Source organism: Phlebotomus papatasi, chromosome 1 (assembly GCF_024763615.1).
Source record: "Phlebotomus papatasi isolate M1 chromosome 1, Ppap_2.1, whole genome shotgun sequence".
Taxonomy (NCBI): domain Eukaryota; kingdom Metazoa; phylum Arthropoda; class Insecta; order Diptera; family Psychodidae; genus Phlebotomus; species Phlebotomus papatasi.
In genome coordinates, this window is record NC_077222.1 from 46,257,739 (window position 1) to 46,277,097 (window position 19,359).

A 19,359-nucleotide genomic window follows, 5' to 3' on the forward strand; every position below is an offset into this window, starting at 1 on the left:
TGAGCTAGCTCGGAGTGCATGCAAATTCGATTTAGAGCTGAAGTTGGGAGACGCCATTCAGTTATCTTGAATCAAATTTGTGAAATTATGCAAATTTTGTATTTAAACCAAAATATCAAGGATTTGGATGAACTGGCAGAAAAGTGATATATGGGTGAAATGTAGACCAGAATGTTCTCTATAATTTTCCCATAGAACATGATCTCATCGATTACTCAGAAGCCAAGATAAGCTCGGTTTTTTGTTTCTTAACTCGTTTTTTCATCCAGAGTGCCCCAAGTAGTCATTTGTTGAGCTTCAACTATTTCAAAGAATTGTTGTATTTTGTGGGACTTTCCATTTAAAACCCTATTAGGTGAGATTCTTAACAATCTCACCTACTAGGGGGAGGCTTTGATGTTTCGCATACAAAAATGATGTCCAAGTTAAGTAATTTTTTCTGACTACAACACGAACCGTATCAATTCACCAACTATGCCAAAAAAACCTCTTACTTACTAGGTTCAAAATCCTATCTCACAAAATCCTGGGAAATCCTCACATTTTTCTCTAGAAGAAAATAAAAATTTAATGGCGATTTGTCCGATAGTTCAATCAAGTTTCTATTTTCGCATATAATTTACATTACTCAAAAACGTCCCATTTTCACCGTAAATTTTGCACCCGATATTAAAAGTTACACATCATTGTTTAGACGGAACTCTAGTCTATCTGATTAAATAGTTTATGTGAGGAATAATATCTTTTAATATTACTTTTATGAAGATTTGTAAAAGGCATAATTTTATACACTGAGGAATCCATTTTCTTTCTTTGATTTTCAAATTCCATGAAAATGTCACTTTGGCAACCCCAAAATGTATGTGGAAATTTGAAGGTTATGTTGCATCTTGACGTCCGCAACACACAAGTGAGGTTATGTTAGAACATTAAAATTATAGTGTTGCCAGATTCACTATGCGATACATAATAATTCTTAATATCCGATCGATGAATATGGGTCAAGTTTGCGAATTTTTTTCCACCCACAAAAACGGCCTTCTTCATTCCAAGAGGTTTTTATACAAATTTAAACCCTAATAACCCCTCTACATCCTGTGATAGTAGTTTTCCAAAAAAAGTGATAAAAATTGTGCAAAATTGTACAAAATATTACACATTAAAATTACAGTTTTGCACCTGTTTTTAATTTTTGTTTCCTGAAACTAGGAAAAAAGAATTAGACACCCAATTTTTTCAGGAGAGGTGGGATTTAAGAGTAGCTATTAAAATATATAGCCATATGTGAGATTCATAAAGGAATACGGAAGAAATACGAAGTGTTTGATGGTAGCGTATATGCGAAACATCAAAGCTTCCCCCTATAATCCTAACAAAATTTCATGTCGTCCGATCGACCTCAAACTTGGCCAAAATGTGTTTCGCCACTTCCTGATCACGAATATATATGTGGCTAATTTACGTTCCCGGCCGGCCGGCCGTTCTTTGGAGCTTAATAGCTTCTAAACTAAAAGAGATATCGACTTGCGGTTTTCGGCAAAGGTTATATATCGTATGAAAATTGCAACTTGGTGCATTAACCCCCCACCCCTCCTTCCGTCATTTTGAAGACCACCCTTTTTTTGTTTTCTCAATAGCTCCGCCCCTATGGCATCGATCGGGCTCAAATTTTAGTATGTTATAGCTGGGCCTTAGAGCTTTCCATAAATACCAAACTTAAGGTCTCCCGACCCCCCTGACCCGAGCTATAAGGGTCCAAAAAAAATTTCTTAAAATTGCCATAACTCCGGTTCTAATTGTCAGAATTTAAAAAATGAGGGCTTTTTGGAAAGCTCTCGTGAAATGCCACTTCCCCTTCTAACATCGCAAGTTCATAAAACCACCGCTAGGGGCGCTATTTTTAAAAAGAAAATTTTTAAATCTTATAAGTTAAATAACTCAAAAATTCCATAGTACATCGGGCTGAAATTTTAGTATGTTGTAGCCGTTGATTATACCTATCAAACAAAAAAAACCTTAGGTCGATCTTATACCCCTGACCCGAGCTATAAGGGGTCAAAGTTCGAACATTGACCGGCCTCTATCTCCGGTTCTAACTAACATAGCGACCTAAATTTTACCTTTTTGGTTTCGTCTCGATGAACACTTTTAGATGGAAGTTCAAAAAGTCACCACAGGTGGCGCTGTGATAGCGTCAAAATTCATCGAAATTCAAAGTCACTTTTCTCAAAAACGGCATTGTGCAAGTTAATGAAATTTTAGTATGTTGTAGTCCAGTTTAGGACGTTTCTAAAATGGTGCAAATGTGCGCTGTGGTTAAAACAGAACCGGAGATATGAGTGGTCAAAGTTCACAAAATTCAAAAAATCATATCTCCGGTTCTATGTGACCGATTTTGATGAATGAGGGCTTAAACGAAAGATCTCACCAAATACTATAACTTTCTAAAATATTTGAACTTCGTGGGACCAACACCAGGGGCGCCACAGTCGAAAAACCAATTTCAATATCACATAACCTCAATTATCTCGACTGTCGCTGAACCGATTTTGATGATTACTTCGACATAATTGTAGAGGACATTTGTCTCTACATTTCGTCCATACATCATTTTCCGCTCAGACTACGCTATCACTCCGATTTTGCCGTTTAAGTGTGAAAAAATTGATTTTTCCCATAATAACGCTTTGAAATCACTCAGATGCCAATTTGACTGCCTCTACTCCACCAAGACACTTAAAATATGGTTTTAAATGGAAAGTCCCACAAAATACAACAATTCTTTGATATAGTTGAAGTTCACCAAATGAACACTTGGGGCGCTCTGGTCGAAAAAACGAGTTAAGAAACAAACAACCTCGATTATCTCGGCTTCTGATTGAGATGATGAGTAATCGATGAGATCAAGTTCTACTGCAAAATTATAGAGAACTTTCTGGTCTATGTTTCACCCGTATATCACTTTTCTTATAACTTTTCTTTCACTTTTTTTTATAACTGAATGGCGTATCCCAACTTCAGCTCTAAATCGAATTTGCATACATTCCGAGTTAGCTCACATTAAGAATCTCACCTACATAAGCCGGTTAGGATTATCTGTCCCTTTTTTAAAATAGGGCTTATTCCGTTACTTTTTCGATTTATTGCCTATTGTGACCTTTCAAAAAAAAGTCCAAATTTTACCAAATTGGTTGTATAATAGATCCTCTAGGGTTGTTGAACTCGGACCATGAATAATTTAAAATGGCGCTTTTTCCGGTGAAAGGTGTCGAAGGGCGAAATTTTTAGCTGGAATACTTCCAAAACATATCTGAAAATGAACGTAATTAGGTGAATTTTGAGATAAGACAAAAAATCGTGTTTTTGCAGGGGCTGGAAAGGGTAGGGGTAATTTGGGTAAGTTAGTTCGCTATAGTGAGTATTGACTTGTGAGGCATCACCGAATACCAGAAGTCAATATCTCTTACCGCTTGGAAGCCAGGATGATGAGAGTAAAAATTTCGAATGTGGAAATTTCCTTCTCGTGGAGTTTGAGCAGTTAAAAAGTGAATTCGTGAAATTTGCGGAAAACTCACTTTGAGGAATTTCTTTGGTTTATTCACAAATTGTTGATGTGAATTACTCATAATTGAAAACACTTTTAATTTGTCTCACATTAACCTTTATTCTGCGTTCAGCAAATTGTATTTTAAGTTATTAGTCATTGGGCAGGTAAACAAAACACCATGTCTGCATCATTGCATTGTATATAGGATAGGACTTTGCCTAAAAACCCTAAAAATGAAGAGTATGATTCATGAAAGATCTGTGCAAATATTTTGTAAGTTGATTGCTATGGTTGTTTTATTTATTAGGTGAGATTCTTAACAATTCCATTTACTATAATCATCACAAAATCTCATGTCATGTCCTAAGGATTACTTAAACTCTGCCAAAATATGTTTCGTAACTTTCTCACGAATATATGGGCAGCTAAAAAACTTTTCCATTGATTATCAACAACGAGATTAAATTTAAATATTCCTGTATCTTTTATCTCAAACATCTTACTTAATCTTATATATACTATTTGAAAGACTTAGCTAAAAAAATGACATTTAGATTTAAATTTGATAAGATATTTTTAGGTACTTTGTATATTTTCACAGTACAGTTTTATATTTATTTGGGATGTTTAACATGTTTTACATAGTGTTTAGGTTATACACATATAAACTATTATAAATGACGATTTAATAAAGTGTCTTATATGTATATATAGTCGTACAAGGAATATAAATAAGATAAGAATGCATTTGTAAATATAATATACTCTTGTGTTAAATATGTGGTGTTTATTCAAACACACAAATTTCCGTTCCTTATCATGTTTGAATTCTGATTTGAAGGAATCGTAACTTTCTTGAGAAATTAATTCTTCAAATACAAAATTTTCTACTCTCCTGGAGCATTACCACGAATCCTAACATATTTCGCATTCATTTTTTTTTAGCAAAGATAGCAAATCCTACAGGAATTATTACACTGATAATTTGTTTTATATTCAACGAATCTGGCTATATTGACTACAGTATCGGCAAAAAGTTTCTTAATAAAGTTATATTGGAGTAATCTGGAAAAAATGGTTAAAAAATACTTTTTAAAATGTTTCTTCTTGCAAATAAGTTGCCTGAAATCCATAGATGGTATTTATGTATTTGAAAAAAAAAACTATTTTTTTAAATCTTTTTAAAAATTATTTTCCAAAAGTTGATCATTTTTTATCGGCTAAAATTTTCTCAACGCAGCACAATTAAAAGTGGGTAAAAGTTTTCAATTTTACTTAAAACACGTTAAAAAAGTATATCACTGGACGGTTTCCCTTCTCTAAATTTTTTGTAACTTGTCATTTTAACCTAAATTATAAATTAACAAAAAATACATTATTTTATTATTTATTTATCATCATTCTTTATGCATAAACTGACCATTGCAAACTTTAGGAATGTGTAGTCACCACTTTGTTTCTAGAATGACATAACTTTAAAATATAACAAGATTAAAAGAAGTTATTTGTAAGTATTTGACCATTTTAAAAATAAATATATAATTCTAAAATTCAAGAACTAATTTGGACCATTTAATATTATCTATTTGATTTTTAATGATGAAATCTTTCAAAATACTGATTAAAAAGCTGTAGCCGAATACTAAAACATCAGCTCCACGGAACACTTGAACTTGTCCATATAATCGTACGACATACTAGGGAGTCTATCGAGTTGTTCACGTATCAACATGTTGAAAAAACTAAATTTCTCGGGATATGAATTTTCGGGAGCTACGACGTGTTGGATAATTTTATAAATGTATTCTTCTTCAATTAACCCTCTCTTTTATTATTGAGGTTTGTTATCATTATTTGGGTTCAATTTTGAAACATCTTTCTGCATAATTAGAAATTATATGGTCGGTAACTGTAAACTTAGTATTACGTAAGATCCTGTTCTAAAATTAATCTATGCATGTAGATTATTGAAAACACATCAATTAAATTTAAAAACACTTTTCACACACAGTTACTGAAATGCTTTATGCATTCATTATTATAAATTAAATCTTTTGCCCTAGACACACTTACGACTTAAGCCGAGAGACTATTTAGTGGAAAATTATGAAAATGTAGTTTAATCATTATTTCGAGTATAATTACGCTAAGCCGTTTCTCGGCTAATTCTCAGGTCTGTCGAGGCCCTTATAAAATGAAATGTAACTTAAAAGTATCTATCCGTTGTTACTCTTTAGAAAAAAAGTCTAAACCTCACTGCTTCATAGTCCTTGAAAATTCACTTTGCAAAACTAATATGAACTGAATTAGGGATATTAAATGGAAATAAAAATGTGAAAATTAGTTTCTATTAAAATTTATGATTTCTAAGTTTCCATTCTGTATTCACAATATTTTCTTTAGAGTTGCTTATGAGTGCAATGAATAAAGCAGAAACAGTAAATGAGTGAGTTATATGAGTAAGTACAAATATATAATGATTTTTAATGAACACATCCAAAGTGAATAGAGGAACGCGAGGAATAGCACTAATATTGAGTGTATAGCACTTCAAATTATTCTGCCATTTTGTTCTGACCACGATCAACCTCAAATGGCTCTCGGGACATTCGGGCGTGTTTGGAAAATACTCTGTACTGCTGGAGAACAATATTTGCGTCTTTTATACTTTATCCGCGATTTCACTATGACCAGTCGAAGCCTCAAGCTTGTGCATCAGTGAGACTCCGGACGATTTGGTCAGGCTTTCAGTTTTTGGTGTATTCCCTAGCGCGATTCGAATCCTACTAGTTGGTCTGGTGCCTGGGAACAGAGCCACTTTTAAAAGTTGATATTAAATTCTATTATAACTCACATTATCAGGCGCCTAGTGAAACAGAGTAGATTATTTTATCATTATCTAAACCGCACCGAAGTAATCAGTGAAAAGTGACTGATCTTGTATACTTGAGTGATTAGTGAGAACGACATATGTATTAATTTTACATTTTTTCACTGTTTCACTAAAATACTTTTTCCCGACGGACTATTCTGAAATCCAGGACTTTATTTTAAAAAAGTGCGTTTACGTGTAATTATGTCTGAAAAAGAATATTTTTGTAAGTGAGGGGTTGAAAATGACTGAAAAAATCACGTCAATTTTATAGTGAATATGGCAATCATGATAAATGCTCAATCACTTTCACTCAGAATTATAACAACTCTGAAATGCACATAAATACACACAATAACATTCATTACTGTTGTTTTGTCTCCGTAGTGGCAATGTTCACATAAGCTTCATGTTATCATTTTTCTTAGATTGTGTTATCATAGAGTCCCGATAAAGATATGATAAGGAACAAGGTGTGATAAACAAGTCGCGCAACCAGAAGTGTGATTTCGTTTCATGTGGTGTCTCATTGAAATTAGTTTCTTGTCGTGAATCGAATGGGCAACACTGTGAAAATTGTTCTAGCTTTATTCCATCATTTTTCATTTGGTCTTTTTATGACGATTCGTGTGTGGAAAATGAATTTTCAAATACACAAATGCTATAGTGCACTTAATTGGATTACCTAACTAAGAAATATTTTCAGTGATGCATTTCTTGCGACTTTATAATTTAGAATTGCACATTAGTGTAAAAAAATCTGAATTAGAATTCATTTCTTATGGCGCTGGCACACCTTTTCAATTGGATGAATTTCAATCGATTGAAATTTTACCTCTTACTCTTTCAAAGCGAAATAAGATATATGTGTCTCTTTCTGTCAAAAAAAATTCATTAATTCATTCATTTTCAACCGCTTATCCCTATTGGGGTCGCGGGCCCATGATATCCAAATTAGCAGCCCACACTTGTCGATCCTCCGCCATTTCAGGAAGATATTCGGGTCCGATCCTGAGGCGCTCCCACGCAAGATCCTGAATTTTATTCAGCCACCTTGTCCTAGGTCTGCCTCGAGGCTCGAGGTCGAGGTCTCCTGACAATGGCTTGCATAGCTTTTCTGGGGAATCTTTCTTCATTCGTATGCGATTAGTCAAATGAAAATTGAAATTGAAATTTCAATTTTAAATCTCATTTGACAGAAAGAGACGCCCATATCTGATTTCAGTTTGAGAGAGTAAGAGATAAAATTTCAATCGGTTGAAATTCACTTAATTGAGAAGGTGTGCCAGCGCCATTATAAAGAAATTTCCCAAGTAAAGTAAGAATCATAGTATAATAGTCAAAAAAGGGACAGATAATCCTAACCGGCTTATGTAGGTGGGATTCTTAATGTGAGCTAACTCGAAATGTACGCAAATTCGATTTAGAGTTGAAGTTGGGAGATGCCATTCAGTTATTTTAAATCAAATTCGTGAAATTATGCAAATTTTGTATTTAAACCAAAATATCAAAGATTTGGGTAGAGTGACAGAAAAGTGATATATGGGTGAAGTGTAGACCAGAATGTTATCTATAATTTTGCTGTAGAACTTGATCTCATCGATTACTCAGAAGCCGAGATAAACGCGGTTTTTTGTTTCTTAACTCGTTTTTTCGACCAGAGCGCCCCAAGTGTTCATTTGAAGAACTTTAACTATATTAAAGAATTGTTGTATTTTGTGAGACTTTTCATTTTAAACTCTATTTTAAGTGTCTTGGTCGAGTAGAAGCACTCAAATTGACATCTGAGTGGTTTCAAAGCGTTATTATGGGAAAAATCAATTTTTTTCACACTTTTACGGCACAATCGGATAGATTGCATTATCTGAGCGAAAAATGATGTATAGACGAAATGTAGACACAAATGTCCTCTACAATTATGTCGAAGTAATCATCAAAATCGGTTAAGCACGTGTCAAGATAATTGAGGTTATGTGATATTGAAATTGGTTTTTCGACTGTAGCGCCTCTGGTGTTAGTCCCACGAAGTTGAAACGTTCTAGAAAGTTGTAGAATTTTGCAAGATCTTTCATTTGCGCCCTCACTCATCAAAATCGGTCATATAGAACCGTAGATATGATTTTTTGAATTTCGTTAATTTTGACCCCTCGTATCTCCGGTTCTATTATAACTACAGCGCACTTACGCACCATTTTGGAAACGTCCTGGACTGGACTACAATACTCTAAAATTTTATTAACTTGCACAAAGGAAATTTTGAGTAAAATGAGTATGAATTTCGATTAATTTTGACGCTATCGCTGCGCCACCTGTGGTGACTTTTTGAACTTCCATCTGAAAGTGCGCATTGAGACGAAACCAAAAAGCTAAAATTTAGGTCGATATGTTAATTAGAATCGGAGATAGAGGCCGGTCAATGTTCGAACTTTGACCCCTTATAGCTCGGGTCAGGGGTTATGGATCGACTTAAGTATCTTTTTGTTTGATAGGTATAATCAACGGTTACAACATACTAAAATTTCAGCCCGATTGCGTAAAGGAATTTCTAAGTTATTTAACTTAGAAAATTGAAAAATCTTTTTAAAAATAGCGCCCCTAGCGGTGGTTTTATGAACTTGCGATGTTAGAAGAGGGAGTGGCATTTCACGAGAGCTTTCCAAAACGCCCTCAATTTTTAAATTCTGATAATTAGAACCGGAGTTATGGCCATTTTAAGAACTGTTTTTTTGACCATTATAGCTAGGGTATTAATGGAAAGCCCTAAGGCCCAGCTATAACATACTAAAATTTGAGCCCGATCGATGCCATAGGGGCGGATCCATTAAGAAAACAAAAAAAAATGGGGATATTCAAAATGGCGTAAGGAGGGGTGGGGGGTGGGGGGTCAATGCACCAAGTTGCAATTTTCATACGATATATAACCTTTGCCGAAAACCGCAAGTCGATATCTCTTTTAGTTTAGGAGCTATTAAGCTCCAAAGAGCGACCGGCTGGGAACGTAACTTAGCCCCCCATGTACGGGATCAGGAAGTGGCGAAACACATTTTGGCCAAGTTTGAGCGCGATCGGAGGACATGAAATTTTTTTAGGATTATAGTAGGTGAGATTGTTAAGAATCTCACCTAATATGTTGGACTTTATGTTTTGAAACGAGTAATGGAATTAATAAATATACACAATTGATCGTTGGGATTTAATATTTACAATTTCTGTATAGTTTCTATGCATAAATCTAAAATATTTCATTAGTCATGATGAGAATATAAGAACTGATTTTGTCCCAGAAGAAATTTGAAGTGCTGAAAATGTTGATTAGTAATTGTTTGCTAGAAATTACTCCTTCAGTAATTAACTTCTTCTGCTCTCTCACACATATTCCCTTTGAGTTGCAAGTAATAAGGAAGCAAATGAAGTAATATAATGAAACGAAATTCTATATGCGAGAAAATCACGTTTTTCTTTACGTTAATACACGTGACATACATAAAGTATTGGTACAACATGAATATAGTACAAATGTGTAATAAAAATTCTGCATACAAGTAAATTTTTATGAGCTTGCTACTCTTCTGAAGAATTGTGTCAACGGGCTACCATACCAGCTGCCGTGAAAATCGTTTCTAAACTATCATATAAAAAATGTTCTAGAAGTATTAGAAAGTTTACAAATTCTGCAGTATAAGTGATGTTTTTGTTAGTTTTCGCAAATATTTCAGAACATAGCGAATTTTTGAGGATATAATCTTATATTGTATTATATATATATATATATATATATATATATATATATATATATATATATATATATATATATATATATATCGCTCCTTAGAAATTACAAGGGGCCAACTCACCTTTTGGCGATTTTGAGGTTTTAATGCACTCTATATCTACTGTTCCATTCTCACCTTTTTATTACTCACTTTATATGATTTTTCTTTGATTAAACTGTAAGTGGCAAGAAGTGGGTCATTGGCGAGAAGAGGTCATATACCCCTAATATAGGGGAAGTGCTTATAATTTTGGACAGTCTGCTTATAAGCATCGAAGCTCCAAGTTTGAAGTGCGATATTTTCTATACTAATTGATATTTCTTGTTACTCTCTTTTCAGAAGGGTTGTTTAGAAACTTAGCAAGCTATTTATCGTCTTATTTTTATTAAAATTAGTTTTAATACGTTTAAAAATGAATTGATATGTAGAGGTGACCTTGGCTCTTATTTTGGACAACTTGTTTATTAATTTGTCCAACTTGGCTGTAAATTTGGACAGCTAATCCGTCTCAATAGGATGCCCATTGTTCTTCATTTGATGAACCAATCTTACCAAGTCCTCTTCCTGTTCATGTAAGGGAAACGTAGAATGTCACAGAAGCCCGGAAACTTTCCATATCATTCATTAAAGTGAGTTGACTTCGATACTCCAAGTACGTGCGGATTCGCTCATTCCCTGACCTTTCCGGGAGCCTTTCAAGGCATTTCTCGCTACATCTCTTTCGTAGAGATGATGCTCCTTTGTTTCTCCAGGCATTTGTCCAACCTAGTCATCACAAAAGCTAAAACTTCACGAAATTTCGTGAGAAAAACACCTGTCCAAAATAAGAATCATCACCTCACTGGTGAATGTTTTAAAAAATTTCCCATTTTTCACACGAAAAATTTAATTCACAAGGCAAATCTCACTTCAGGTCAAATGTACAAATCATCAGTAACGTGAATCAACACAATATTCAATGAATATTCAATAATATCACTCAAAAACAGCGAACAAACTTCGTTAGTACTTCACCAAAACTAAATAAGACTGAAGTAAGCCACGAAGTTCTGTCATATTTCTCGTAAGCAATTGCTCACACTGAATTTTCAACAAAGCAATTTCAACTCAAATCATATTCAAAATTTAACGTATTTAGTGTCAAAATCTTCCAAAAAGAACAAATATTTAGATAGAATTCATTTTTCATCAAATATTGGAATAAAAATCCATAATTTTAATCAATTTATTTTTAGTGTCCAATTTTACCCTCAAAGTGTCCAAAATAAGAAATTGTCCAAAATTATGAGCACTTACCCTAGACGAAATATATCGTAAATTTTTAAATATTGAGATTCGCAGAGATATTCTAATGGCCTCTACACACTAGAGAAATTTATGTCCATATTGAAGCTAATTCCCTACGCTTGTGTAGGAAAGACTCTTCAATATGGACATAAATTTCCCTAGTGTGTACTGATTATAAAACTCATATATGTACATGGAGCTCAGAATAAAAAAAAATACTACATCCTTTGGTTGAAGCATAGGATATGTGATATGTTAATTTTTCATTCCTAGCTCCACATATATGCAAAATTTATACAAAGATTCTCTAATTAATAATCCTAAAGTCTCTGTGTATGATATAGTTGCGGTTGTTTGGGCTAATCCTGTAGCGACCACTTTTGATTCCAAATAAAATATTAAACTTTTGGTTCGCACATAACACTATTTAATAAAAAAAATTGAATTTAACAAGACACAAGAAATGTAATTTCTGTGAGATACAAAATATAATTTACAAAATTGCATAATAAATCCGTCTGATTGCGCGTATTTCTGCTGAGTCCTCGAGTCTGCACAAAATACTTATCAGCCCAATTTTATAATTTTTCCGGAGTAGGATTCCGTGGGCGCAAGGACTGATGATGATGCTTCCTCGGGGACGGTCAGGAACCAAGAGAGTGAAAGTACATTTTAGTGATCATTCCAGATCTAATAATTTGCATTCCCCTTCCTCATCAGGCTCATTTGGGTGAAATGGGTGGGACTTTATACTTTCAATCATTAATGTACAGTGTGCCACACTGTGAGCGCAACAATCCTAATATTCTCGAAAATCAATCTCAATGTATCTGAGACTCTCTTAAAAGTTATAGCTTTAACAAAAAATAAACACAGATATTGAGAAACATTCAGTTGGAGAACATGCAAATTTTCATGTGAGACAAACCTCAAAGCAAATGTGGAATTAAATCTTGAAAACATATGACACAGAGTAGTTGGTTTTCTATTTTTCTGCAGAAAAAAATATATAAATACAAATCTAAAAAAGTGGGAGTTCTGTGCACAAAACGCCCCCAGTTTTTGTTATTATTATGAAATCTGTAGATAAAATGTGTCAGACATACGATTTTATGGGGTGTTAAGAAATTTTTTTTTCTAACTTGATTTTTTTCGATGAATATCTCTATTGCACAATAATGAGATTTTATAAAAATTTAGAAACATTTTGTGTATATATACAATAAACCTTTTGGTTATATGATAGAGAAATATTATAAATATAATAATATTGTTACCAATTTTTTTATTCTAATGCTAGTTTTTTGAAATTCTTAACAGCCATTAAATTAAAACATTTATAATTTTTTGTTTGTATTTTGTTAATGATGTATTAACAACTAAGTATACAGAAAAAAATGAAATTAATGCAAAATATTTTAAAGATAAGGATTTTTTTTAATATATAGAAGATATATTCTAATGAGGGATGATTTTGGAAGCAATAAGATAGAGAAATATGACTAAGGAATGTGTTTTACCTAATTTAGTATTGGCCTTATCCAATTATTTTTATATTACTAAGATTTTTATATTATCATCAATATTATAACATATTTAGAGGAATAAACATGAAATTTACTTCCTGTTCCTGTTCTGTTGCATTACAGTCTTTTTATTCAAAAATAAGACTTGCAGTTTTTAGCATAACACTTATTGTTTGCTATACTATAAAGTTACATATTTAATGAGGATGTGCCATTTATACAGGTATATACATATTTTGTAAAAATTTTTAGTGTTGGCACTTCGTATTGTCTGACAAAATAAAAGGCAAATAAACACATAAATATATATTCTCAAAGAAAACATGTGGAAATTTGTGGCTCTCCAACATTGTTTGTCTCTGAGTAAAAAAAGAGAATTTCTAAGTTTGCTTCCCACACTTTTTCCTGTGTTGTTATTTATTGTGAAACAATGGTCTATGTTCTTAGTCGGTTTATTTTTCGTTTTTCCTTACTAAATAGTTCCAATATATCACATAAAAAAGGATATGGTATTAGTGTTCAACGTATCGTCATGGAGCAAATATTATGTTGATTTTAAAAGAAGGCAGTTAAAAGATTTTCTGCAAATAATATCTTTGAATCACGTGGCAAAAATTTATGACATTTTGTAAACACACTTGAAGGATCTTGAAAGTATTTCTATGGTAAAATAATATTAATCGAGAGATATTCTTTTTCTTTTAGAGTTTTTTTTTTGCTTTTGAATGAGCAAAAGACGTATAAGAGGAGGTAAAAAATATATAGAACTAATTTCATAATTTCTACTCGATCAATAATTTTTAATATACATAAATCACGAAACAAGTCACAGAATATGTTTTTCTTTCCTCTTTTTTGGTAATCCAATCCTTGGTGTGTTCGTTTATTTATTGGTACGACACTTTCTTTCCACATTCTACTCCCAATTGCAATACAAATCTGTTAGGCGTTATACAAGAAATGCATTTAAAAAATGTTTTCGGGTTTCTTTCTAGGATAACCCCTGTCTGTGACCAAACTGTAAATTTATTGCTTCAACTTTCAAACATTTATTAATTTATATTGCATCAGGCAATGAGTTAGTTTCTCACAAATAATAAGGTCTACTTAAAAAAAAAAATCTTGATGAATATTATTGCTGTTTCAACTCACTTGTCAAATTATATAGAGAAGCTAATGTAATCAATTTGAATTCTAAATTCGAATATTACAAAGATAGAGCAATACAGTTATAGATTAATCTTACTTTAAAATTGTAAAAACGCATATAAAGCCAATTATTAATCATATAAGAAACTTTACGAAATGCCTTTGATCAATGTCAGTATTATGATCATTAACACTTTAACATACGTTAATATATTAACCTTTGAGAAAATTCTTTTAATTTCAAATGTTGAATTTAACCCTGTAGGATTACAAGAAATTTGACGAGATAGACACTGAAATTAGATTAAAGTCAAGAATCTCTGGTAATGAACACTAAATGTTCCAAGATCTTTCTTGAAGTGCATAATCAATTATATATACTAAGTATAATCAAGTATATATTTAAATTTGACAATGAGAAATCTCTAAAAAAGAGATTCGATAATGAAAAAAATAATACGACATAAGGGAAAACTTTCAGGCTTCGCACGTTTCATATTTTTTCCCATATAGTCATTTGAGGAGAGATAGAACACCTTTTTTATATTCAATATTGCGGATACGTTTTGAATGCGAGACAAAGACGAATCTCACTGGTTTATTATTTGAAGACTCTAAAGAAATTAGAAAAGCCTAGATGAAAATAGTCACTTCGAAAAATAGGATTTAAAAAAAGTTGCATTTTGAGGCACTCAAAAAAAGTGCGGGTGAGATGGAACACCCCTAATTTTAGCAAAATATTTATAGTTTATTTTATTAATTTAGATTAGGAGGGAAGTGGTTTTAGACATGAACACTATTTTATTGAATTTATTGGGGTTTATTTTATTTTTTTCAGTATAAATAATTTATTTTGTGGAATATGTGGCTCATATACTTCGATGGCAATTTCGCTGAGTGTATCAAGTCAGTCTTACCAGAAATTTAGGGAAAATAATTTCTAAATTTGCTTGAAAAGATTTTGAAGAACATTGACCAAAATTCACACCGGAAGTGTTGCCAAAACTATTAAGTTCCATCTCTCCTCAACCCCCAAATACACGTATTATTATGGCGAAATAAAAATATTTGGCCATTTTTCAGACATCCAAAAAATGCAATTTCAATTTTCTCGTACAATTTTAAAGGTAGAAAGCTGTAACTTGGGGGTTTTCATTAGAATGTTGAGGGGCACAAATAGACCAAATGAGGTGAAGATCGTGCATACGGTGTATGCAGGAGGCGAACTGGTCCATCTCTCCCACTGTTCCAACTCTCCTCGAATGACTATATTCCTTTAATATTTAATAATATATTTAATTATAATTTAATATCTGACCTATTTTTTGCAGGAAACGTATGACTTAAGACTATAGCTATAAAAATATATTGCCAGTGATAAAACAAATTCAACTAAGAAATATGGGGAAAATATGAAATGTGTCGTATATAAATGTAAGTGTGTACGAAGCCTGAAAACCTTCTCCTAGTCATATTAGTGATCCTTAACTCTTTAAGGACGATTGGGTCACTGGTGACCCATAGAGAAAATAATTTTTCACATTTGTCTAACAAATAAAACATATGGACAAACAGAGCGTGATGATGAATATGGTAATTTCGGTAAAATTGTGTTAGAATCTATTAAGCTTTTTTGTTTATTTGAAAATAAATCAAAAAGTACCCGGCATATAGGGGAACATGGGGTACCGGCGAACAGAGGTAGCTCCGAATATAGCTATTTTTTATACATGATTTTACATTGTCTTAAAGGCAATATGTCACAATATTTGTTTATTAAAGAGTTTTCTGAATGTTTTTACGTTTTTCATAATAAATCATTAAAAATTAAAATTAATCAATTTAATTTTTAAAAATTAAATGTAATTTGGAAATGTTCGCCACGAAACAAGAATGGCGAAAAAATGTTGTAGCTTATTTGTGAAAGGATCAGCATTCTTGACGCACCCGGAAGTAAGTCGGCTCCTTATTGCATTGCATTAATTTCTATAGTATGTAGAGGTCATTTGGCCATTATGTGCAAATCGAATCTGCATGCAATCCGAGTTTGTTCACGTTAAGAATCTCACTTTCAATAAGCTGGTCTAGGTTTATCTGTCCATTTTACTAATGTGCAAGCGATTTTCATCAAAATTGTATATTGATTGGAAAAGTGATGAAATATTCTCTTTTGACAGCTTTACTGTGTTATCACACTTGTACATTAAAATTTTAATATGATTCACATTAATTGTCGCTGATGAGAGTCCAAATGTGTAATTTGTGTGTTTGAATCATTTTATATTCAAAATTTGATCTATTTGTTGATAAAAGGGTAGAGCTGGCCCGCAAAATTTGATATAAATTGATATATAGCATTAATGCGAAAAATTAATGCGATTTTCTCTTTAATTTTTTAATGTGAAAAATATTTATGCTGTAGGTAAATTTAAAGTTATTTTTGCAGGCCAAGTCCACACATTAAAATTTTAATGTGCAAGTGTGATAACGCCCGTTAGGGAATATTAAAACTTCGTTAGGATTAGTAAATCAAATGATTAAGAATCTCGCTTAAAGACTTCCTATGGTGGCGGTGTAAGGGAGGAGGGGGTGCAAGACATACTATTAAATTGAGCTAGAGAAATTATTATGTTCTTCTTCTGTGAGTTCGACCGCAATACATTAGTTTTTTATTGTATATGAATTTGTCTTCTGAATGTGTTTTAGCTGAGATTCCTCACAATCTCTTTTCTTCTTTAAATATATATATATATATATATATATATATATATATATATATTAGGACCGTTTAAGTCGCAATAAAATATTAAATAAGTAAATCCATATAGGTTTTGGCTTGTGGTATGAAATTAAGCAAGGAAGAATTTCACTGAAAGATTCACATAGCAACTTGTTAAAATAAATATGTGTAGAATTCCATTTCATTTGCCCTTTGACCATTTTCGTAACTAGAGACACATATCACATTTTCATATGACGTGCGTATTTTCTCGCATGGCTTCTTTTTCAATATTAAATCTTACAAAATATTAATATTCTGACCATGTATTTTTGTGATTTTTGTATACCTGCTTATGTATAATAGATTTATGATCCACGAAATTATTATTAGGTTATTTTGTATTTTATTGCCATCTTGGCATAGAATTTTGAAAGTATTTTATACGCTTAAATTTGAAAAAAATGTATGAGTTTATTTACTTTGACGCGTTCAAATTTTATTTATTTTATGATAATTAACCTAGAAAGTTCATGAACTATATACAAAAACTTATCTTTTACTATTTTACATACAATAAGTATATGCGTACTTTTATATGATACAAATAAATATATTTAATTGTTTCATTAAATTTGGGAGCATTTCTAGTTTACAAACCCTCACATTTAAAGCATTAATTATTAATTGGTAACACACGTGCATAAGAATTTAAAAAAAGAACAAACTTTGGAATGATAAGTTTATTTTTTAAATCAAGAACTACTATATGGTAAATCATTTCAAGATTGTTTTCAATGTCTAATCATTTCCAAAAAATTATAGAGATTGTTTTGTTTGATCACAAAAACAATAATAAGAGTTATGACAAAAAATAAGAAATACAATTTGTAATATTATATATAGGAGGAGCCATGGAATAAATAGTACTGTCTCTGTCCAACAGCCGTTTTAGTATATTATGTTTTGCTCATGATCATTAGTAGCTGCTTTCGTGAATGTTCGGTTGTTGTTTGTTGCTTCATTACATATATTTTACTCTGTCTCCTCAACTCATTTTAAAGTATGATTTTTAGCCACAAAGACATCCTACGAGGTTGCTGCCGCTGCATTGAAATTGCCAGTTGTGTCTGTGCCACATTCATGTTCTAACGCCACTGAAAGTAATTCCTTCCGCGAAAGTGATCTTAAGCATGTGTGTTTAAGGAAAAGTGAAAAATATTGTGAGGCAGTTCAGTCGCCCGGAAAGAATTTTCTACTGCTTTCATCGACCATACCTAGAAGTGAGGAAGATCATTATCAAAAAATTTCATCAATGGTTCAATCGGCCATCAGAAAGCCACAGGTTGGCGAAACTGATTCTTGCCTATTTACAAGTAGTCACAGTGCAATTAATAGCACTTCAGTGATTATATCTCAGACACCACGAATTCACAGTGTCGGTCAAGTAACTAACTCTTCAAGATTTACTAATCTGGCTGCCGAAAATGATCCCACCAATGATTCAAATAGTGTAATTTCGCGATCATCTCCATTGCGGTACTCAACCTTACATACAGTCTCTCTTCAGCCTGATCATCAACAGGATTATCTTAATCATCACCCGAATAACAACAATAATGATACCACTGTTAATAACAATAGTAGTGGATATCAGTGGGCATATGATATGTCTTTGGACTTACGTTACAAAACCGTTGAGGGATCGGGCAATGATAAGTCGTCGGTGAAACAGATACGTGATCGTCATCACCATCATCATCATCAATCTGCCCATGAGGAAACAAACATCGAACAGCCAGACAGGGCAATTGTGATAGCACAAGCCAACAACAGCAATCAACATTACAGCGATATCGCGAACGTTGGAGATCACCACTCGCACGATCATATCGCAGACGTTAGTCCAGATTCGGGAGTAATGAGAAGTGGTTTGCTTACAGTGTCATATCCAAATTACGTTCAGCTTACAAATCACCATCATCCGCATCAAAGTTCCAATAGCGGCGACAATAATCATGAGAATCATCAAACTAGTAATGGGTCACATCATCATCAGCACAATGCCAGCAATACTACAATAGATGAAGTTATTGCTGATACATTAAAGGATGAAAATTGTGGGATCGATCAAATGAACCATGCAGACAATACTCATCACTTTCTAAATTTGGGGACTGAAGCTCCCACAGAAATTCATCAATTAAAGAGCATTCCTGAAAGTGGATACGTAAATCATAGTTCAGTGACGTCAAGTGGTGCGGATTCTAGAAGTCCTCCCGGTTTACCACAAGAAGAATTCGACGGCGGACTTCAGAGTTTCACACAACTCACAAGTGTTGTACACAGAAACAGCATATACGCCCCACCAGCCACTTCAGCAAATATCCAGAGTGAACACGCTGGAGGACAAGGGATAACGAGCGGTGGGGATAGTAGTACAGGAGCAGGCGGAGGATATGACCACCTGCATTCAGCAGTAGTAA

At 32.8% G+C, this 19,359-nt stretch overlaps 1 protein-coding gene across 1 annotated transcript in view; it reads left to right on the top strand.

Annotated features, from left to right (window-relative positions):
* Positions 1 to 6,608: 6,608 nt before the first annotated feature.
* The window catches only part of LOC129799650 (box A-binding factor-like), a 26,213-nt gene continuing 13,462 nt past the window's right edge, over positions 6,609 to 19,359 (top strand). The window contains exons 1-2 of the mRNA XM_055843771.1: positions 6,609 to 6,645; positions 17,950 to 19,355. Coding sequence (XP_055699746.1) covers positions 6,624 to 6,645; positions 17,950 to 19,355 — 1,428 coding nt within the window. The 5' untranslated portion in view covers positions 6,609 to 6,623. The remainder of the gene's footprint in view (positions 6,646 to 17,949; positions 19,356 to 19,359) is intronic.